The sequence below is a fragment of the Heptranchias perlo genome, chromosome 38 (genome assembly GCF_035084215.1).
Source record: "Heptranchias perlo isolate sHepPer1 chromosome 38, sHepPer1.hap1, whole genome shotgun sequence".
Taxonomy (NCBI): Eukaryota; Metazoa; Chordata; class Chondrichthyes; order Hexanchiformes; family Hexanchidae; genus Heptranchias; species Heptranchias perlo.
This window is the reverse complement of record NC_090362.1, coordinates 11050998-11075471: the sequence shown is the minus strand read 5'-3', so window position 1 is coordinate 11075471 and position 24474 is coordinate 11050998. Positions and strand designations below refer to the sequence as shown.

At 44.0% G+C, this 24474-nt stretch overlaps 1 protein-coding gene across 1 annotated transcript in view; it reads left to right on the top strand.

Annotated features, from left to right (window-relative positions):
• otud7a (OTU deubiquitinase 7A) overlaps positions 1-24474 on the top strand; it is a 105850-nt gene that overhangs the window by 38109 nt on the left and 43267 nt on the right. Inside the window, exon 6 of the mRNA XM_067973429.1 lies at positions 2903-3121. Within this exon, the coding sequence (XP_067829530.1) occupies positions 2903-3121 (219 nt within the window). The remainder of the gene's footprint in view (positions 1-2902; positions 3122-24474) is intronic.

The window sequence follows — 24474 nt, the reverse complement described above, 5'->3', positions numbered from 1 at the left end:
GGTTTAAACTAAATGTTTTTGTAATCTTTATATTCTAAATTAGTGGATAGATTCATTTATTTTCAAAAGTGATTGGCCAAGAAAATGCACCTTAAAAGTATCCCAAGTTTTGCATTATTAAATCAAAAACACATTCATAAAGTGAACTATATAAACAAAAAGCAAAAAACTGCAACTTCTGGAAATGTGAAACAAAAACAGAAAATGCTGGTAACACTTAGCAGATCTGGCAGCATCTGTGGAGAGAACAAATTAGTTAACATTTCGGGATTGGACCCTTTGTCAAAATATCCTCCAATTTGGGACAAGTTCACATTGGGAAAAGCATTAACTCCTGTTCTCTCCACAGACGCTGCCTGACTTGCTGAGTGTTTCCAGCATTTTCTGTTTTGTTTCATGATGTGCATTGCTGTTTCTAGACACTAGTATGTTATCGTTTGAACATCCTGGTGAGTGGTAGTCCAGAAGTGTGCTGCTGGTTCCCATCAGACTCATTGGATGACCATACTTTTTCCTGACAGCGGCTGATGGGGGTACAAAGTCTGACTCTGGATGTCACTGGAGGTGTGAACTTCTCCTCTGTTACATTGATGTCCTGGCATCAGCAGGTGTACTGCATGCTAGTCTCTGACTGCACATTATCGATGTAGAAGCACTGCCTAAGAATGTGTGAAGCTTCAAATCACAGTCCCATCTATCAACCAATGACTAGTGTGAATGCCCTGGTGTATTTGAATCTGGAACAAATTATCTTGGCCCTTATTTCAGAGCATATTGGCTTGAATGCTACATATCCAGCCTATTGAACAGCTAGTGCGGACTAAACTGCAAAATGGGTTAACTGCTTCTTGTTTCCATCTACCATTTTTCACTTTTTTATGTACTTTATAATTTCACTTTCTTTCCCCTGTGTTCTCAGCTTCAACCCACTTTCAGCCATACTACCCATTGCTACTGAGGATGGGACACTGCACAGCCAACTTTCCATCATTGCCATCCACATTGCTCTGCATTGGTTGACGTGGAATGTGCTCTCTAGAGCAGGGCAGGTCTCATTGCCAATTTTTCTAGACACTGCAGTCACAACAAACAATATTTGTTTCTCTTCCTATGCTTTTGTAAATCGATAGCTTTAAAAGTTGCTGACCAGCAGTTCTGTCTCAAACTGCCCACACAATGTATTGCTTTTACTTAAAAAAAAATCATTTTTAGTGCTGCCATTTTGTATTGAATGTGTGCTGGGGCATGTAGCATTTCAAGAGTCTCCACTGCTGTTCACGTGGGTTAACTACCATGTTTAACACAGAACCTGGGTGCAGATAATGATGGATTGCCGTGTCACTCTGACTTCAGGTCCAGGAGACTAGTGGGAATTGAGAATACACTAACATTTTTCATTAAGAGCAGAAAATTGTCCCAGGAAAATTTAACATCCTTTCAAAATTTGTAAAAATTTCATCCTTTGAGTGCTGTACAGTTTCTTTTTACTTTTAATGTTTAACAACTCTGGTGTAATCATTTTTTCTCTTGTAATCTCTGAATTAGCCTAGGTGCAAAGAGAGGTACTTGAATACACATGTATTATATGTGAATAAGATATTTCTTGATTTTTTTTTTAGTAATCGCTTAATACCAAATTTAAAATGCTCATGGACTGAGATTTTTTTCTGAGTCTTGTTTGATTCCTCTCCTGGGGTTGTGTAAGGTTTGTATCACACCAACATCTAAGTACAGTGTTTTTAATCAGATCACATAGTATTTGTGGTGAAGTACAGCCCTGCTCTCATTACAACAATCACTGTTGCACAGTGGGATATAATGTGGTTCTGAATTGGCTCGTACTGAAAGTGCAGATGTTCTAAATGCTGATTATGAAAACACTGGTGAAATTGATTTTAATACCAGCGTTTATAATGTATGCCCAGTGGACCTGGGTATAACACAACCCTTGTTCAACATGCTAAACAGTGCGCTATAATAAGGGTGTGCTCTAATTCTGCCAAGCTCACTTTCAACAGTGACCTAAACAAGAAAGCTGTTCTTTGAGTATATTTTTTATTAACTGTCCTGGTTCATCCCAATCAGTTCAGTAACACAGGACGCTGTGCTCTATGGTATGTTCCCCGGGACGCACATAGAGACAGATATCACCTGCGGCTGGAAGATCATCAGCTCCGTGAAGGAGACCCTTTGGTCTGCCAAAACATGCTGGTCTTCGAGCTGAAGGAGCTGTCCACGACCGAGTGTTGCCGACTGGCACACTCCATGGTGCAGGAGTACGTGCTGTGGGACGCACTGAGGCGAGGTGCGATCTACGCAAAGGCTCTATGGGGAAAGGCCACCGCGTAAGGCCACCCCACCTTGTGTTGTACACTGTGAGTCATAAGAAATACTGTGTTTGAATTGTAATAATGAGATCGCTTTGTGTACGATCTGTAGTGTTTTGGTTTGAATTGTACTGGTTTTGAATTGTGATATTTACATTAAACAGTGTGTATCCTTAAATTCTATGAAATAAAGTATATTTTGAAATTAAAAAAATTATTAACAAATTGTAGCTTTTGGCAGCTCTGTAAAATAAGTTACCTACTTGAGCAATATCATTTTGACAAAACATAGTAACCATCTATATCCAAATATTGGTATCAAAATGTTTGCATCCTTGGATGTTAGAGGATGCTTTACATTTTTTTGCTAAATGTGAAAAGAAAAGTTTGCATTTTTTTAACAATCCTGTTTTATGTGCCAACTCCCTGCAAAAGTTGTTTTCTATACTCATATGCAATTTCTATTTTTTGTACCTTTCTACTCTAATCAAGTTGCTGATTCTAGGTATTTTCTAGCCAATCAGAATTAGCATTTTTAGTACTTTATAATTGATTTTTTTTCCCATCCATTATAGAAAAACGCCTCTCTCGAGGAATTTCTCATGCAAGTTCGGCCATTGTGTCCCTCGCTCGATCACACGTGGCAAATGAATGCAGTAGTGAGCAGTTTCCTTTAGAGATGCCCATTTATACGTTCCAGTTGCCTGATTTAAATGTGTACAGTGAAGATTTCCGAAGCTTTATTGAACGAGATTTGATTGAACAGTCGACAATGGTAGCCTTGGAACAGGCAGGTAAGCAAATGCCTTAAAAGGTCAAGTGTTCTGACATTTCTTTTTAGCTGGCATGAAGTGCTGATGATTTTTGGTGTATAAAATGACCACTGCTGCTTACCATATACATAAATGATTTGGACTCAAATTGGAGATCTGGGTGGCAAAATTTGCAGATGATACCAAACTGGAGGATATAGCCAATAACGTGGAGGACTGCACCAAAATACAGGAAGACATTGCAGTATTGTGTGTAGTTCTTGTCTCCATACGACAAAAAGGATATTGAAGCACTGGAGAAAGTGCAGAAAAGAATTACAAGTATGTTACCAGAATTAAGAGGATGTAACTATCAGGAAAGATTGAGCAGGCTGGGGAGCTTTTCTCTGGAAAAGAGCAGACTATGAGGAGAACTGATAGAGGTCTTCAAAATTATGAAGGGGTTCGATAGGATGGACATAGAGAAACTGTTTCCACTTGTGGGTGAGTCCAGAAGAAGATAGCCACCAACAGATCAAATAAAGAATTTAGGAGGAATTTGTTTACACAGAGAGTTGTGAGAATGTGGAACTCGCTGCCACATGGAGAGGTTGAATCAGATAATATTGAAAACATTTAAGGGGAGGCTTGATGCATAGATGAGGGTGAAGGGAATAGAGGGATGTGGGGGTAGAGTGGCAAGAGGTAACTAGTGTGGGAGGAGTTTTGTGTGGAGTATAAACAGTAGCATAGACCAGTTGGGCCAAATGGCCTGTTTCTGTGCTGTAAATTCTATGTAGAACTAAGATAGAAGAAAGTCTAAACGTTTGACAAGGTGTATTTGAATCAATAACATTAACTAAATGTTCAGATCTTTTAGATAGTCCCTTTGGGAAAAGAGTTCGGCAATATATTTGTCTTTTCAATTATAAAATTTAAGTTAGAACTGAAAACTACAGAAAAAAGTGATGTTTCATTTTTATGTCATAAGAAAGCAAAGTAACTTTTGGGATCTATGGGATATTGCTGACATAGGGATAAAAGAAAAAGCCTGCTTAATATTTGCTCTGACTTTTTCACTAACTATGAAAATAGTTAGCTAGCCCAAGCCTAATGTCATTTAAAACTCACTTGCAATGAATTTAAAACTTTTATCAAATGTCTAGGTTTCCTTTGCCAAAAGAGTTGGGAATTTTCCTGGACAGTGGAGTTAACTGTTCATATCACTGAATATTTTCCTTGTCCAGGATTATACCATTTCCACATTCAGTATTATGCAGCATTTAAGCCTCCTCTGGGATCTTGCTTGCCTTGCATTTGCAATCCCCAGTGCAACTTCTGAAGTTACGCATGTTAAAATAAAGCACCAAATCGAATAATGGGGAAGAAACGTAATAGTCCCACATGGTATGATTTGTAGATTTGAAAATTACCAGAAACCTTCAAACTAGGGTCAGAAATCAAAACCACAAGCCAGCTTGACACAGTCTATACAGCTGATCCCTCAAAATCAATGCTTTTTGATTTATATTGCGTTCCTCATTTCATTTTTTAAAAAAACACAACAAAGTGCCTGGTTCTCCCTTCCACCTCTCTCTCCTCCTTTAAGATCCTCCTTAAAACCTACCTCTTTCACCAAGCTTTTAGTCACTCACCCCAATGGCTCCTTCTTTGGCTCGGTATCAATTTTTGTCTGATTATGCTCCTGTGAAGTGCCTTAGGATATTTTCCCATGTTAAAGGCGCTATATAAATGCAAGTTGTTGTTTTTCCCAGTTCTGACCTTTAGTAGTTTGAATAAAATTGACAATTGTGTAGCCTGGTAGCCCACTCAACACCTTTTGAACCCTAAATTTCCAAAAACAAGTTTCATATTGCATTGCTTGGGAAAAGTTATCTAGCCTCATGATACCTCTGTGAGCACGTGTTTTCCTTTTCCTAAATAAACTTTTCACACTTTGAGACAGTTACTTGAACTACAAATGAATTCTAAAAGTATACCTTGGTTTTGGGTTGGTCACTGTAGGAAAGAGCTACCTCAAAGGATCAGATGTGACAACAAAACAGAAAGCAAATATTGAAGGACTGCAGGTGAAGAATAAGCATACGGATGTAATTTGCAAGCTGGTATATTCCATTGTTTTTCAGCTTGCTAAAACTGTAAATAACTCATTCCCTAGTTAATAAGTGGAATTTTCCACCCTTGTGCTAAGAGGGATTGGTCTTATTAACAGAAAACATTCTCTAACTGTGATTGCCCTGCCTTGGAATGCTTTTGTTGTTAATACATTAGGTAGTTGGTCACAGTATCTGTAGTTAATTTGAATTAGTTAGGGTTACTGACTTGAGGCATTGCAGTTGCTTAGGCTCCCCTCCTACAGCTCATTCCAGTTGCTTTGAGTGCTCTGGTGCTAGAATTTACATAGTTGTTACTTTAGAATCCAGTTGGAGCAGTGGGAGGTGTAATGTAATCAGTGTTGGGAGTGTTTCTGGCTTTGAATGTGAAGCATATTTATCTTCTAGGTGATGGTATAAATGAAGTAACTGATATCTGGACAGTTGACCAAGAACTGACTTAAATCTTGAGGCTCAAATAATCATTCCTTTAAAGAGCCACTGTTTTTGAGATTCTGGTATTCTTCGTACCTACTCGGTTGTTTCTAACATCTTCAGATGTTTTAACACTGTCTTTTTTTTGTGCGTCTGTGATCATAGAAATTTAGAATGTTAAAGGACAGAAACAGACCACTTGACTCATTTAGTCTCCATCTGTGCTTTTCACGACATCAGCAACCTAGTTTAATACCACTAGCTCTCCATACCCTTTAATGTTCCCTTTCAAACAGCTAATTTCCTTTTATAAGAATGTATGGACACTGCCTCAACAATGATTTGAGCAAAGAATTCCACATTCTAACTGCCCAGTGTGTCAAGAATTTTTTTCTAATATACCTTCCAATTTTTTTTTGCCTTAAGAACATAAAAACATAAGAAATAGGAGCAGGAGTAGGCCATACGGTCCCTAGAGCCTGCTCTGCCATTCAATCAGATCATGGCTGATCTTCAACCTCAACTCCACTTTCCTGCCCGATCCCCATATCCTTCGATTCCCCAGAGTCCAAAAATTTCAACGACTCAGCATCCACAGCCCTCGAGTAGAGAATTCCAAAGATTCACAACCCTCTGAGTGAAGAAATTCCTCCTCATCTCAGTCTTAAATGGCTGACCCCTTATCCTGTGACTATGCCCCCTAGTTCTAGATTCTCCAGCCATAAGAAACAACCTCTCAGCGTCTACCCTGTCAAGGTCCCTCATAATCTTATATGTTTCAATTAGATCACCTCTCATTCTTCTAAACTCCATAGAGTATAGGCCCATTCTACTCCACCTCGGCTCATAGGACAACCCTCTCATCCCAGGAAATAAACTAGTGAACCATTGCTGCACCGCCTCTAAGGCAAGTATATCCTTCCTTAGATAAGACGACCAAAACTGTACATAGTACTCTAGGTAAGGTCTCACCAAAGCCCTGTAGAATTGTGGTAAGACTTCCTTACTTTTGTACTCCAACCCCCTTGCAATAAAGGCCAACATTCTATTTGCTTTCCTAATTGCTTGCTGTATCTGCATGTTAACCTCTTGTGAAAAGATTATCTTTGATCTTTTCCATTATTAAACCTTTCATTTAATGAGGTATCCAAAACTGTACATAGTATTATCACTGAAGCCTAACTTAGGTCTTGTGTAAGTTCCAACATTATCTCCTTGCTTTTAAATTCTATGCTTCTTGATACAAAACCAAGAATTCCATTGGCCTTTCCATGTTTTTGAATGTATTTCAGTAGTGCAAATCAGATCTTTGTAATGGTGGCTGCTGCTACGGAGTGGTGCCTTTACTGAGCAGTTTCACCAAAGCTAAAGAGTATTGATACAGAATGCTAGCTTGAGTTATCAAACAACTGTGGCACGCAGAGTTCTCCATTTTCTTCTGGTTCCACATGTTCCCTGCAGACTCTTGTCATTACCTCAAACATCCCTCACAGGACCCTTTTCCTTGAGGGCGTAACATTTTGTTGCTAATGTTCCATAACTCCTGATAAATGAAGTCCCTTGATGTCTTATCAGCTGACCCAGCAATTCCTTGTGGTTTCCCTGGCTTTCCTGCAGCTGTGCCAGTGTCCCCAAAGGATTCGCCAGTGTCTCTACAAAAATTAAAGTTAGTAAATGAAAGTGAGCTAAAGCGGGAAAGAAGAAAGTGAGAAAAGAAAGTACAAAGATGCATTGTTTATTTTCCCAAGAATTAAAGTGAATAAATATCTTAAAAGGGGGTAGTTTCTTTAATGTGATACTAACATGATTTTTTTTGTGTATGCGCGAACATGCTTTTTTAGGTGTGAGAGAATGCATCTTCAATTGGCTCATTGATTTCAAGGTTAGCTGACAATTGGAGATAAGCCTTTGTTACTTTTTTTTGCAGAAGAGAACTTATCTTATTTCAGAATCCCTTAAATTTGTGTATAATCAGTTCTGAAGTCTAGTCAAGAATCCACAGAGTTCTATAGAATAGAAACTAATTCTCTCTAATTATACAACTTCCTTCCCTTCCCCCTAAAACTAGACCAATAATGAATATCACACAGGAACTCTCCCATTGGACAAGCCAGGGGATCAACCCTGGTTCAATGAGGAGTGTAGAAGAGCATGCCAGAAGCAGCACCAGGCGCACCGAAAAATGAAGTGCCAACCTGGTGAAGCTACATCTCAGGACTACGTGCATGCTAAACAGCGGAAGCAACATACTATAGACAGAGCTAAGCGATTCCAAAACCAATGGATCAGATCAAAGCTCTGCAGTCCTGCCCCATCCAGTCGTGAATGGTGGTGGACAATTAAACAACTAATGGGAGGAGGAGGCTCCTTCAACATCCCCATCCTCAATGATGATGGAGTCCAGCACATGAGTGCAAAAGACAAGGCTGAAGCGTTTGCAACCATCTTCAGCCAGAAGAGCCGAGTGGATGATCCATCTCGTCCTCCTCCCGATATCCCCACCATCACAGAAGCCAGTCTTCAGCCAATTCAATTCACTCCAGGTAATATCAAGAAATGGCTGAGTGCACTGGATACGTCAAAGGCAATGGGCCCCGACAACATCCCGGCTGTCGTGCTGAAGACTTGTGCTCCAGAACTAGCTGCACCTCTAGCCAAGCTGTTCCAGTACAGCTACAACACTGGCATCTACCTGACAATGTGGAAAATTGCACAGGTGTGTCCTGTCCACAAAAAGCAGGACAAATCCAATCTGGCCAATTATTGGCCCATCAGTCTACTCTCAATCATCAGCAAAGTGATGGAAGGTGTTGTCGACAGTGCTACCAAGCGGCACTTACTCACCAATAACCTGCTCACCGATTCTCAGTTTGGGTTCCGCTAGGACCACTCGGCTCTAGACCTCATTACAGCCTTGGTCCAAACATGGGCAAAAGAGCTGAATTCCAGAGATGAGGTGAGAGTGACTGCCCTTGACATCAAGGCAGCATTTGACTGAGTGTGGCATCAAGGAGCCCTAGTAAAATTGAAGTCAATGGGAATCAGGGGGAATACTCTCCAGTGGCTGGAGTCATACCTAGCACAAAGGAAGATGGTAGTGGTTGTTGGAGGCCAATCATCTCAGCCCCAGGACATTGCTGCAGGAGTTCCTCAGGGCAGTGTCCTAGGCCCAACCATCTTCAAATGCTTCATCAATGACCTTCCCTCTATCATAAGGTCAGAACTGGGGATGTTCGCTGATGATTGCACAGTGTTCAGTTCCATTCGCAACCCCTCAGATAATGAAGCAGTCCGAGCCCGCATGCAGCAAGACCTAGACAACATCCAGGCTTGGGCTGATAAGTGGCAAGTCACATTCGCAACAGACAAATGCCAGGCAATGACCATCTCCAACAAGAGAGAGTCTAACCACCTCCCTTGACATTCAACGGCATTACCATCACTGAATCCCCCACCAGCGACATCCTGGGGGTCACCATTGACCAGAAACTTAACGAGACCAGCCACATAAATACTGTGGCTACAAGAGCAGGTCAGAGGCTGGGTATTCTGTGGCGAGTGACTCACCTCCTGACTCCCCAAAGCCTTTCCACCATCTACAAGGCACGAGTCAGGAGTGTAATGGAATACTCTCCACTTGCTTGGATGAGTGCAGCTCCAACAACACTCAAGAAGCTCATCCAGGACAAAGCAGCCCGCTTGATTGGCACCCCATCCACCACCCTAAACATTCACTCCCTTCGCCACCGGCGCATTGTAGCTGCAGTGTGTACCATCCACAGGATGCACTGCAACAACTCACCAAGGCTTCTTCGACAGCACCTCCCAAACCCACGACCTCTACCACTTAGAAGGACAAGAGCAGCAGGCACATGGGAACAACACCACCTGCACGTTCTCCTCCAAGTCACACACCATCCCGACTTGGAAATATATCGCCGTTCCTTCATCGTCGCTGGGTCAAAATCCTAGAACTCCCTTCCTAACAGCACTGTGGGAGAACCTTCACCACACGGACTGCAGCGGTTCAAGAAGGCGGCTCACCGCCACCTTCTCAAGGGCAATTAGGGATGGGCAATAAATGCTGGCCTCACCAGCGACGCCCACATCTCATGAACAAATAAAAAAAAGGACCTTCAAGAAATCTAATCCAAAGCCTGAGCTATACCAATCGGGTATTTATAATATGTACCCATTTAATTGGCTGTACTAGGTGACAGATTACAGAAGCTGTGACAAAGTACATCCATGTTTCAGACAACAGCATCACCAGACTTTCACTAAGGTTCTAAGTTGCATAAAAAGACCATTGTAATTTGGAGTGGTAAATTATTTTAATTACCACCATAGGTAAAATGGATGATCAAAGAACTTATGTAATTAAATTAGACCTGTGCAAGCTTAAAAATGACGCTGCTGTTATATCTGTTGCAATCCAATTGCATTTCTCTAACACATTTGCTACAAAAGTAGAACTGTTGATGCTTGCAGCGCCTTTCTTGAACACTAATTTCATAATATGCTGTAGTCTCAATCTGAGGGATGAATAAAGATTTTCAGCAATGAGGTGAATGACCAGTTAATCTAGTTTTGGTAGTGTTAGATGAAGTACGAATGTTGGCCAGAACACTGAGAAACCTCCCTGCTCCTCAACGAATACTGGTATGGAATTTTTAACATCCACTTGAACCACAGTTAGACAGGGCCCCATCCGAAAGACAACACCTCCAGTAATTACAAAGAATTTACAGCACAGAAACAGGCCATTCGGCCCAACTGGTCTATGCCAGTGTATATGCCCCACACAAGCCTCCTCCCTCCCCTCTTTATCCAACCCTAGTAATGTATATATTAAACTACCTGCAGTAATACATCAGCTGTGTCAGAAGTAAAAATTAAGAGCTGAAAGCTGAGCCATGCTTTACTAAAGTTAAGTCAAACTTTGGTCACGGGCCACAGCACTCACTGTCAATGTTTCAAAGCCTGGTTTCGACTACACAAGGATAATGAGCTGTATCCTCCAGGTCCACGTTTGATTTGTCATCCGGTCCTTGTTCACAGAGTAAGACAGGTCAGCCCCACTCATGTACCTAGCCTGAACACTGGTGAGCAATGCAGCATTTTCTTGGTACAGTCAGTTTACATTATGTGCTCAATTCCTGAGATTGGGCTTGAACCAACAGCTATTTGACCCTGAGGCGAGAATTCTGCCAAGGAAAAAAAATTAACGTATTCACTGGAGCACAGTGTGCTTGCAGGAATTGCTGGATGGTGAGTTTTCTCTGCACTTGTGGTTGCTGTTACCTTCCTTCTCCAGGTGTGGCAGTGGGACAACATCCCATTGTGTCCCAGTTCATCAAAAGGGCTTGAAGAGTTTAACCCTTGATTCCTATTTCTGAGGCTTTAATTATAGTCCTCAGCAAACTGGCGTAACAACATAGGAATTGCTAGACGAAAGAAGACCAAGGTCCATCTAGTTTGCCTTCTACCACCCTGGTAGTTGCATGATACATTGCTAATGGAGTTGTTGACTAATCATAGCAATCAGTCTCTATCAATTAGTCTACAGCAGACCCAGACATGAGGTGAGGAAACCCCCAGTGGTGAAAAGCTTTGGGAACCATAGGTCCAAAGTCCTTCCAAGCATGCTACATTTATCACATATCCTGTCTCAAATTACTCATATACTGTATCCCAAATTATTTTCTGAAAGAAATCTACCTAATTTGTATTTGAATGACTCAATACTAACTGCTTCCAACACCTCCCGAAGGAGACTGTTCCATAGATTTACCACTCGCTCACTGAAATATTATTTCTGCAGATTTGTTTTGAATTTACAACCATTAGAGTAATTGATTTCTTATTAGTTTGTTACTTTTACTCAAAATAGCTACTCTACTAACGGACGTTTTTAACAGGAATACTTGATGAGTTGCCGTGAAGGTAGGTTCTACCAACCTGGTATGAAGTTAGGAGAATCGATTAACCAACCCACATATTACTATTAAGATTGTTTGAAATTCATTTTTCTTGGGAGCTAATGGTGTCAGAGCTTTCTATTTGTCTCCTTATACTTCTACTGAAAAGTCTAGATTATGTGCTCAACTCCTCTGCACCCTCTCTAGTGCCATCACATCTTTCCTGTAAAGTGGTAACCAGAACTGTACATAGTACTCTAGCTGTGGCCTAACTAGTGTTTTGTGCAGTTCTAGCATAACCTCCTTGCTCTTGTATTCTATGCTTCAGCTAATAAAGGAATGTATCCCGTAGGCTGCCTTAACCACCTTTTCTACCTGTCCTGCTACCTTCAGGGATCTGTGGACATGCACTCCAAGGTCCCTCTCTTCCTATACACCTCTCGGTATCCTCCCATTTATTGTGTATTCCCTTGCCTGGTTTGACCTCCCCAAATGCATTATCTCACACTTCTCCGGATTGAATTCCATTTGCCATTTTTCTGCCCACCTGACCAGTATATTGATATCTTTCTGCAGTCTGCAGCTTTCTTCCTAACTATCAACCACACGGCCAATTTTTGTATCATCTGCAAACTTCTTAATCATTGATATATACCACGAAAAGCAAGGGACCTAGTACTGAGCCCTGTGGAACCCCACTGGAAACAGCCTTCCAGTCACAAAAACACCTGTCGACCATTACACTTTGCTTCCTGCCACTGAGCCAATTTTGGTTCTAACTTGCCATTTTTCCTTTGATCCTGTGGGCTTTTACTTTTCTATCCAGTCTGCCATGTGGGACCTTGTCAAAAGCCTTGCCAGAATCCAGGTAAACGACATCAAACGTGCTACCCTCGTCGACTTGTTGCCTCCTCAAAAAATTCAATCAAGTTAGTCAGACAACCTTCCTTTAACAAATCCATACTGACTGTCTTTGAATAATCCATGCCTTTCTAAATGACGATTTATACTGTCACTCAATTTTTTCCAATAATTTTCCCGCCACCGAGGTTAGGCTGCCTGGTCTGCAATTACTCGGTCTATCCTTTTCGCCCTTTTTAAACAACAGTACAACGTTAGCAGTCCTCCAGCACCACGCCTGTAGCCAGGGAAGATTGGAAAATGAGGGTCAGAGCCTCTGCTATTTCGTCCTTTGCTTCTCTTAATAGCCTGGGATACATTTCATCCGAGCCTGGCGATTTATCCACTTTCAAAGTTGCTAAACCCCTTAATATTTCCTCTCTCACTATGTTTGTCCCTTCCAATATTTCACACTCCTCCTTCACTTCAGTGTCTGCACTGTCCCCTTCTTTTGTGAAGATAGACGCAAAATATTCATTATAAACCATACCCATGTCTTCCGCCTCCACACACAGGTTACCTTTTTGGTCTCTAATAGATCCTACTCTTTCCTTAGTTATCGTCTTGCCCTGGATGGATGTTTTATAAATACATATTGACTGTCCTTGATTAACTCGTGCCTTTCTAAATGATGGTTTATACTGTCCCTCAGAATTGATCCCAATAATTTGCCCACAACCGAGGTTAGACTGACTGGCCTGTAATTACTATGTCTATCCTTATCTCCCTTTTTAAACAATGGTACAACGTTAGCAGTCCTCCAATCCTCCGGCACCACGCCTGTAGCCAGGGAGGATCGGAAAATGATGGTCAGAGTCCCCACTATTACCTCCCTTGCTTCTTTTAATAACCTGGGATATATTTCATCCGGGCCTGGTGATTTATAAGAACATAAATAGGATTAGGAGTAGGCCAATCGGCCCCTCATGGCTGATCTGATCCTAACCTCAAATCTAAATTCATGTCCAATTTCCTGCCCTCTCCCTGTAACCCCTAATTCCCTTTACTTCTAGGAAACTGTCTATTTCTGTTTTAAATTTATTCAATGATGTAGCTTCCACAGCTTCCTGGGGCAGCAAATTCCACAGACCTACCACCCTCTGAGTGAAGAAGTTTCCCCTCATCTCAGTTTTGAAGGAGCAGCCCCTTATTCTAAGATTATGCCCCCTAGTTCTAGTTTCACCCATCCTTGGGAACATCTTCACCGCATCCACCCGATCAAGCCCCTTCACAATCTTATATGTTTCAATAAGATCGCCTCTCATTCTTCTGAACTCTAATGAGTGGAGTCCCAATCTACTCAACCTCTCCTCATATGTCCGCCCCCTCATCCCCGGGATTAACCAAGTGAACCTTCTTTGTACTGCCTCGAGAGCAAGTATGTCCTTTCTTAAGTATGGAGACCAAAACTGTATGCAGTATTCCAGGTGCGGTCTCACCAATACCTTATATAACTGCAGCAATCCCTCCCTGTTTTTATATTCTATCCCCCTAGCAATAAACGCCAACATTCTGTTGGCCTTCTTGATCACCTGCTGCACCTGCATACTACTTTTAAAAGATGCTAAACCCCTTAATACTTCCTCTCTCACTGTTTATCCCATCCAATATTTCACACTCCTCCTCCTTAACTACAATCTCTGCATCGTGTTAAGGCTGAACTTCAATCGAAGAATGAAGAAGATTCTTCTTATAGTAAGTAATTATTCATTTTCCAGCACTGATATTTGTCACCTTTATAAACCAAGAAATCAGTGAAGGAGACCAAAGTTACTATTTTCTGACTTTGAACAGGTCAGTATGGAGTCCAGTAGTTCTGTATCAGAATCTCCCCAATATACACAGTATATTTAAGCTACTTAAGGATGTTTGCTTTTTGATGTATTCTGATTTGCCATTACAGGGTTCATTCATGTTGAGCAGGAAGCTTATTTTTGACACAATGATAATTTTGGTGATTCTGAGAACAGAATACATTGCCTCCACCTTCAATCTTTGTGTTAAAGGGGTGTTATATTCTTAGGGCTTCAGATATTTTTCTCATGCTCTGTACCAAAGACCAGTTCTGTAGGTAAGCCCTTACTTCATATGAACTGAATATGACTTTATTTGCACAATATTTGATAATATAGTATTGCCCAGGGGTCAAAGAGAAATCCTTGTTGCTGCAATTAGCTCGCTGAATTTACATATTCTTCTAGACTGTGATAAACATTGTATCAGACCATAACTCAGGCTATAAACTACAAATCAAGTTTAAAAAATAGACCGTAGACAGCAGAAAATCAATATAGAGGATTTCACTTTTTTTTACAGATCTTTAAATTTCACCTCTTTCTCTGATAGGAAAGTTATAAAATGCACAACACTTTGCTGACTCCCCCAATGTAAGCTCATGTTGACCATTGTCCGTTACACAGGCTTATACTTGAGGAATTATCCATCCCTATGAAGCTTGCAGGTGTATACTTCTATCTCAGCTGGCCCTGGAAGAACTAAAGACCTGTAGTAGGCTGTCAAAATATATTCCTCTGGATGTTCAGCTGTCCATCAGCGCTTTCTGTACGACACCGTGGGGATCATGCCCTACTGTGAGAAACTCTGCACCTAGGCATAGGAATATAGGAACAGGAGTAGGCCATTCAGCCCCTTGAGCCTGCTCCGCCATTTGATAAGATCATGGCTGATCTGTGATCTAACTCCATATACCTGCCTTTGGCCCATATCCCTTAATACCTTTGGTTGCCAAAAAGCTATCTAACTCAGATTTAAATTTAGCAATTGAGCTAGCATCAGTTGCCGTTTGCGGAAGAGAGTTCCAAACTTCTACCACCCTTTGTGTGTAGTAATGTTTTCTAATCTCACTCCTGAAAGGTCTGGCTCTAATTTTTAGACTGTGCCCCCTACTCCTAGAATCCCCAACCAGCGGAAATAGTTTCTCTCCATCCACCCTATCTGTTCCCCTTAATATCTTATAAACTTCGATCAGATCACCCCTTAACCTTCGATACTCTAGAGAATACAACCCCAATTTGTGTAATCTCTCCTCGTAACTTAACCCTTGATGTCCGGGTATCATTCTCGTAAACCTACGCTGCACTCCCTCCAAGGCCAATGTGTCCTTCCAAAGGTGCGGTGCCCAGAACTGCTCACAGTACTCCAGGTGTGGTCTAACCAGGGTTTTGTATAGCTGCAGCATAACTTCTGCCCCCTTGTACTCTAGTCCTCTAGATATAAAAGCCAGCATTCCATTAGCCTTATTGATTATTTTCTGCACCTGTTCATGACACTTCAATGATCTATGTACCTGAACCCCTAAGTCCCTTTGGACATCCACTGTTTTTAACTTTTTACCATTTAGAAAGTACCCTGTTCTGTCTTTTTTTGATCCAAAGTGGATGACCTCACATTTGCCTACATTGAATTCCATTTGCCACATTTTGCCCATTCACCTAATCTATCCATATCCCTTTGTAATTTTATGTTTTCATCTACACTGCTTACAATGCCACCAATCTTTGTGTCATCGACAAACTTAGATATGAGACTTTCTATGCCTTCATCTAAGTTGTTAATAAATATTGTGAATAATTGAGGCCCCAGGATAGATCCCTGCGGGACTCCACTAGTCACGTCCTGCCAACATGAGTACCTACCCATTATCCCTACTCTCTGTCGCCTTTCGCTCAGCCAACTTCCTAACCAAGTGCGTACTTTTCCCTCGATTCCATGGGCTTCTATCTTAGCTAACAGTCTCTTATGTGGGACCTTATCAAATGCCTTCTGGAAGTCCATATAAATAACATCCATTGACATTCCCCTGTCCACTGCTTTAGTCACCTCTTCAAAAAATTCAATCAGGTTTGTCAGGCACAACCTACCTTTCACAAATCCATGCTGGCTCTCTCTGATTAACTGAAAATTCTTGAGATGTTCAGTCACCCTATCCTTAATTGTAGACTCCAGCATTTTCCCCACAACAGATGTTAGGCTAACTGGTCTATAATTCCCTGGTTTCCCTCTCTCTCCTTTCTTAAAAAGCGGAGTGACATGTGCAATTTTCCAATCTAGAGGGACAGTCCCTGAATCTAGAGAACTTTGAAAGATTATAGTTAGGGCATCTGCAATGTGCTCACCTACTTCCTTTAAAACCCTGGGATGAAAACCATCTGGTCCTGGGAATTTGTCACTCTTTAGTGCTATTATTTTCTTCATTACTGTTGCTTTACTTATGTTAATTTTATCGAGACACTGTCCTCAATTCAATATTAGTTTTCTTGGGATTTCTGGCATGCTATCCTCTTTTTCTACTGTAAATACTGATGCAAAGTAATTATTCAACATGTCCGCCATTTCCCTATTGTCAATGACAATGTCCCCACTTTCAGTTTTTAAGGGGCCAACACTGCTCCTGACCACCCTCTTTTTCCTAATATAACTATAAAAGTTCTTCGTATTGGTTTTGATATCCCTTGCAAGTTTCTTTTCATACTCTCTTTTTGTAGCTCTTACTATCTGTTTTGTGACCCTTTGTTGATCTTTGAATCTTTCCTATTCGCCAGGATCTGTGCCATTTTTTGACTTTTTGTATGCCCTTTCCTTATGTCTTATACTGTCCCTTACCTCTCTAGTTGTCCATGGCTGTTTTTTTTGGCAAGTAGAGTCCTTGCCCCTCAGGGGTATAAACTGATTCTATATCACGTTAAATGTTTCTTTAAACATTTCCCACTGATCATCAGTCGTTTTCCCCATTAACAGATTTCCCCAGTTTACTGTGGACAGTCTCTGTCTCGTCCCATTGAAGTCGGCCTTACCCAAGTCTAGAATCTGAGCAGCTGATTCACTTTTTTCCCTTTCAAACACTACCTTGAACTCGATCATGTTATGATCGCTATTGGATAGATGTTCACGCACAGTTAAGCTGTTAACTAAATCTGGTTCATTACTCATTACTAAATCTAGTATGGCTTGCCCCCTTGTTGCCTCTAGGACAGTAGAAAACTATCCCGGACACACTCAAGAAATACAAATGGGCAGATAAAATGGCCCCTGGCCTAAGCCACATAATATATGCTAGGCACACATCCATTTGCACCTGATCATTAGTTCCTTTACTTTGACTGACTGACTTCAGAGCAAGGCAAGCAGGTAAACAATTAATCCTTCAGAGGACTAAGAACACTGTTTCACCACTGTCTGTTTAGCTCTGGGGATAGGGACATTGACTTAATGAAAGCATAGTCCTCAAACAGAGTTATTTTGAAGAGTTTGGAAGAGTGATATTGATATTCTTGCCACATGTCCTGTGACCTATAACATCATTTGGTGTTGACCTGCTCCTTCAGTTTTATGGACCTGGAATCCATTCAACCAAATTAATTTTGGTGAAGAATACTGGCAAAGCAGAGGCTGCAGTGGCCACAACATTAACGAGCCTTATTCTGCATTTTTAAATATTCTCCATGCACTACTATTCATCACATTGAATATATTCAAGGACATTAGTAAATAATGAATAGCTTTGTAGAGACCATTGGTTCTTCCATCACCATCCCTGGTGGCAGAGGTGGCAGTACAGAGATATACAGTCAGGAGGGAGTGGCCCTAGGAGTCCTCAACATTGACTCTGGACCCCATGAAATCTCATGGCATTAGGTCAAACATGGGCAAGGAAATCTCCTGCTGATTACCACCTACCATCCTTCCTCAGCTGATGAATCAGTCCTCCTCCATGTTGAGCACCACTTGGAGGAAGAACTGAGGGTAGCAAGGGCACAGAATGTACTCTGGGTGGGGGACTTCAATGTCCATCACCAAGAGTGGCTCGGTAGCACCACTACTGACCGAGCTAGCTGGCTGACTGGGCTTGCGGCAGGTGGTGAGCGAACCAACACGAGTGAAAAACCTACTTGACCTCGTCTTCACCAATCTACCTGTCGCAGATGCATCTGTCCATAACGGTATTGGTAGGAGTGACCACCGCACAGCCCTCGTGGAGATGAAGTCCCGTCTTCGCACTGAGGACACCATCCAATGTGTTGTGTGGCACTACCGCCGTGCTAAATGCGATCCCTCAGATAATGAAGCAGTCCGTGCCCAAATGCAGCAAGACCTAGACAACATCCAGGCTTGGGCTGATAAGTGGCAAGTAACATTCGTGCTAGACAAGTGCCAGTCAATGACCATCTCCAACAAGGGAGAATCGAACCACCTCCCCTTGACATTCAACGGCACTACCATCGTCGAATCCCCCACCATCAACATCCTGGGGGTCACCATTGACCAGAAACTTAACTGGACCAGCGACATAAATACCGTGGCTACAAGAGCAGGTCAGAGGCTGGGTATTCTGCAGCGAGTAACTCACCTCCTGACTCCCCAAAGCCTTTCCACCATCTACAAGACACAAGTCAGGAGTGTGATGGAATATCTCCACTTGCCTGGATGAGTGCAGCTCCAACAACACTTACTCCTCGGTGAGTCCTAGTGACACCATCCAGGACAAAGCAGCCCGCTTGATTGGCACCCCATCCACCACCCTAAACATTCACTCCCTCCACCATCGGTGCACCGTGGCTGCAGTGTGTACCATCCATAGGATGCACTGCAGCAACTCGCCAAGGCTTCTGCAACAGCACCTCACAAACCCACGACCTCTACCACCTAGAAGGACAAGGGCAACAGGCACACGGGAACAACACCACCTGCACGTTCCCCTCCAAGTCACACACCATCCCAACTTGGAAATATATCGCCTTTCCTTCATCGTTGCTGGGTCAAAATCCTGGAACTGCCTACCTAACGGCACTGTGGGAGAACCTTCACCACACGGACTGCAGCGGTTCAAGGCGGTGGCTCACCACCACCTTCTCAAGGGCAATTAGGGATGGGCAATAAATGCTGGCCTTGCCAGTGACACCCATATCCCATGAACAAATTTTTTAAAAAATGAAGGTCCCTCATATGAGTCCAAATAAAACATATTGGGCTCGATTTTTAATTGGAACAGTGGTTGTGGGGGAGGCGAAGACGATTGCTCTGCCTGCACATATGCAGGGGCAGAACGGCCACCTGGAGAGGAGGCAGCATTGTGGGTACTGGTTGAGAGGGTGGGGCAACAGGTGAGATGTGAGTGTGCTTTGAGTGGCGTCTCCACTTCCATGTCCCCTTTCGCCATTGTCCCTCTCCTGGACCAGGCCCACGTCACTCGTACCACCCTGCTGGAGAACAGTTTGGAGGACATATATAATGCCTTGGAAGCCTTGTTTTAAAGTTTCTGTCTGCCTGTTTAAGGGGGCAGAATGTTGTTCACCATCAGTCCGAACGACTGTTGTCAGGGCCTGAATGGACTCATTTGTGAGCCGCACTTGAAGCTCAACGGAGGCTAGCCTTCTCTCCATCGTAGACATTCCCGCAGTTACCTGCGACACTATCTCAGACATTTCAGTAGTTTCGTCCAACGCTGTCTCAGACAGGTGCTCATGTTCCTGCGACACTATCTCAGAGATTCCCTCCCGTACCTATGCCACCATTCCACTAATGCAGGAGTTGGACGACTCCATCCTCTGCACTATTTTGGAGCGTGTGCGTGGCCCATATTCCTGTACCTCGCAAATGTGCTGCTGTCCCTCGATCATTCTCCTTTTAAAGGATAGCCCCCCAGACTTCAGCATTTGTGTCCAGCTGAGCAGAGCCTGGAGAGGAGTGCGCCCACCGACGCGGACTCTCCACAGCTGCTCCTGCCACCAGTGCCTGCTCGTGCTCAATTGTGTGTGGTGACTCACCAGGTGCCAACCCAACTAACTGATCACTCGGACTCACCGAGGTGTGAGTATCTGTGCGGGTGGATGGCTCGCTAAGATGTGATGCTGCACCATCCTAGCCTGGGAGCTCCTCTGAGGAATCGCCCTCTCCCATCACTGCGGTTGTTGAAGGGCCTGTAAGAGAACAGAAAGCAATATTAAGCATCATCACAGATGTGTCATGTTGCAATGAGCATACTGAAGTGTTCAACATGCCAATCATTGTTAACATCAATTCATGTGTGTGATAAATGTCAAAGTTGTGTCACCAGACATTTGTGGGGTACGGTAGCATAGTGGTTATGTTACTGGGCTAGTAATCCAGAGGCCTGGACTAAAATCCAGAGTCATGAGTTCAAATCCCGCCACGGCAGCTGGCGAATTTAAATTCAATTAATTAAAATAAAATCTGGAATTAAAATACTAGTATCAGTAATGATAGCCATGAAACTACCGGATTGTCATAAAAACCCATCTGGTTCACTAATGTCCTTTAGGGAAGGAAGCCTGCCGCCCTTACCCGGTCTGGCCTATATGTGACTCCAGACCCACAGCAATGTGGTTGATTCTTAATTGCCCTCTGAAATGGCCGAGCAAGCCACTCAGTTGTAAAATCTCGCTACGAAAAGTCATAATAAGAATAAAACCGGACGGGCCACCCGGCATCGGACCACTAGGCACCGGACACGACAACGGCAAACCACCAAGCCCAGTCGACCCTGCAAGGTCCTCCTTACTAACATCTGGGGACTTGTGCCAAAATTGGGAGAGCTGTCCCACAGACTAGTCAAGCAACAGCCTGACATAGCCATACTCACAGAATCATATCTTTCAGCCAACGTCCCAGACTCTTCCATCACCATCCCTGGGTATGTCCTGTCCCACCGGCAGGACAGACCTACCAGTGGTGGCGGTACAGTGATATACAGTCAGGAGGGAGTGGCCCTGGGAGTCCTCAACATTGACTCTGGACCCCATGAAATCTCATGGCATCAGGTCAAACATGGGCAAGGAAACCTCCTGCTGATTACCACCTACCGTCCTCCCTCAGCTGATGAATCAGTCCTCCTCCATGTTGAACACCACTTGGAGGAAGCACTGAGGGTAGCAAGGGCACAAAATGTACTCTGGGTGGGGGACTTCAATGTCCATCACCAAGAGTGGCTCGGTAGCACCACTACTGACCGAGCTGGCCGAGTCCTGAAGGACATAGCTGCTAGACTGGGCCTGCGGCAGGTGGTGAGCGAACCAACACGAGGGAAAAACTTACTTGACCTCGTCCTCACCAATCTACCTGTCGCAAATGCATCTGTCCATGACAGTATTGGTAGGAGTGACCACCGCACAGTCCTCGTGGAGATGAAATCCCGTCTTCACACTGAGGACACCATCCAACGTGTTGTGTGGCACTACCACCGTGCTAAATGGGATAGATTCAGAATAGATCTAGCAGCTCAAAACTGGGCATCCATGAGGCGCTGTGGGCCATCAGCAGCAGCAGAATTGTATTCCAGCACAATCTGTAACCTCATGGCCCGGCATATTCCTCACTCTACCATTACCAACAAGCCAGGGGATCAACCCTGGTTCAATGAGGAGTGTAGAAGAGCATGCCAGGAGCAGCACCAGGCATACCGAAAAATGAGGTGCCAACCTGGTGAAGCTACAACTCAGGACTACATGCATGCTAAACAGCGGAAGCAACATGCTATAGACAGAGCTAAGCGATTCCACAACCAACGGATCAGATCAAAGCTCTGCAGTCCTGCCACATCCAGTCGTGAATGGTGGTGGACAATTAAACAACTAACGGGAGGCAACAAGGGGGCAAGCCATACTAGATTTAGTAATGAGTAATGAACCAGATTTAGTTAACATCCCCATTCTCAATGATGGCGGAGTCCAGCACGTGAGTGCAAAAGACAAGGCTGAAGCGTTTGCAACCATCTTCAGCCAGAAGTGCCGAGTGGATAATCCATCTCAGCCTCCTCCCGATATCCCCACCATCACGGAAGCCAGTCTTCGGCCAATTCGATTCACTCCACGTGATATCAAGAAACGGCTGAGTGCACTGGATACAGCAAAGGCTATGGGCCCCGACAACATCCCAGCTGTAGTGCTGAAGACTTGTGCTCCAGAACTAGCTGCGCCTCTAGCCAAGCTGTTCCAGTACAGCTACAACACTGGCATCCACCCGACAATGTGGAAAATTGCCCAGGTATGTCCTGTCCACAAAAAGCAGGACAAATCCAATCCGGCCAATTACCACCCCATCAGTCTACTCTCAATCATCAGCAAAGTGATAGAAGGTGTCGTCGACAGTGCTATCAAGCGGCACTTACTCACCAATAACCTGCTCACCGATGCTCAGTTTGGGTTCCGCCAGGACCACTCGGCTCCAGACCTCATTACAGCCTTGGTCCAAACATGGACAAAAGAGCTGAATTCCAGAGGTGAGGTGAGAGTGACTGCCCTTGACATCAAGGCAGCATTTGACCGAGTGTGGCACCAAGGAGCCCTAGTAAAATTGAAGTCAATGGGAATCAGGGGGAAAACTCTCCAGTGGCTGGAGTCATACCTAGCACAAAGGAAGATGGTAGTGGTTGTTGGAGGCCAATCATCTCAGCCCCAGGGCATTGCTGCAGGAGTTCCTCAGGGCAGTGTCCTAGGCCCAACCATCTTCAGCTGCTTCATCAATGACCTTCCCTCCATCATAAGGTCAGAAATGGGGATGTTCGCTGATGACTGCACAGTGTTCAGTTCCATTCGCAACCCCTCAGATAATGAAGCAGTCCGAGCCTGCATGCAGCAAGACCTGGACAACATCCTGGCTTGGGCTCATAAGTGGCAAGTAACATTCGCGCCAGATAAGTGCCAGGCAATGACCATCTCCAACAAGAGAGAGTCTAACCACCTCCCCTTGACATTCAACGGCATTACCATCGCCGAATCCCCCACCATCAACATCCTGGGGGTCACCATTGACCAGAAACTTAACTGGACCAGCCATATAAATACTGTGGCTACGAGAGCAGGTCAGAGGCTGGGTATTCTGCGGCGAGTGACTCACCTCCTGACTCCCCAAAGCCTTTCCACCATCTACAAAGCACAAGTCAGGAGTGTGATGGAATACTCTCCACTTGCCTGGATGAGTGCAGCTCCAACAACACTCAAGAAGCTCGACACCATCCAAGATAAAGCAGCCCGCTTGATTGGCACCCCATCCACCACCCTAATCATTCACTCCCTTCACCACCGGCGCACTGTGGCTGCAGTGTGCACCATCCACAGGATGCACTGCAGCAACTCGCCAAGGCTTCTTCGACAGCACCTCCCAAACCCGCGACCTCTACCACCGAGAAGGACAAGGGCAGCAGGCGCATGGGAACAACACCACCTGCACGTTCCCCTCCAAGTCACACACCATCCCGACTTGGAAATATATCGCCGTTCCTTCTTTGTCGTTGGGTCAAAATCCTGGAACTCCCTTCCTAACAGCACTGTGGGAGAACCGTCACCACACGGACTGCAGCGGTTCAAGAAGGCAGCTCACCACCACCTTCTCAAGGGCAATTAGGGATGGGCAATAAATGCCGGCCTTGCCAGCGACGCCCACATCCCGTGAACGAATAAAAAAAAAAGTCTCGGCGTCCCCAACAGACAGGCACTTGAGGGTGCTGCTGATCTGCAGGGCCTCCTTCTCAGCATCTGTGAGGACCACTATTTGTTGTGGCCACCTTCCAGTCCTCGCCCTCTCGCGTGCATTTTGCGCTCTCTTCTCTTAGAAGAAAGTACAAACGTGTGAGTGCACGATGGTGAAGTGGCCAACCGATGAATGCATTGCTTTGGGTGAGGCTGACCGTGAAAGAGGTGCATCAGAGGGTGAGTGGTAGCGGTCGGGTCACAAATGGGGAGATGAGGAAGTGCAGGTAAGTTGAGAGTGAGCCCTAAGTGGGCGTGAGAAGTGATGTGATGGAGTAGTCGTGGCAGTACAGAATGAGTTGGGGGAGGGGGAGGTGGTGATGTGCACCACGGAATGCAAGAGAATCAGTAAGTGTACTCCGTTTTGCTGACCTAGTTAGGTCATTGAAATGGCTGATGATCTCCTCTGCCACCTCGAGCCAGGCCTTCTTGGTGGCAGAGGCAGGGCGCTTCCTCCTGTCGGTCGGATAAAATAGTTCCCTCCTCCTCCACACCCCTGCCAGTAGCAGCTGAAGTGAGGC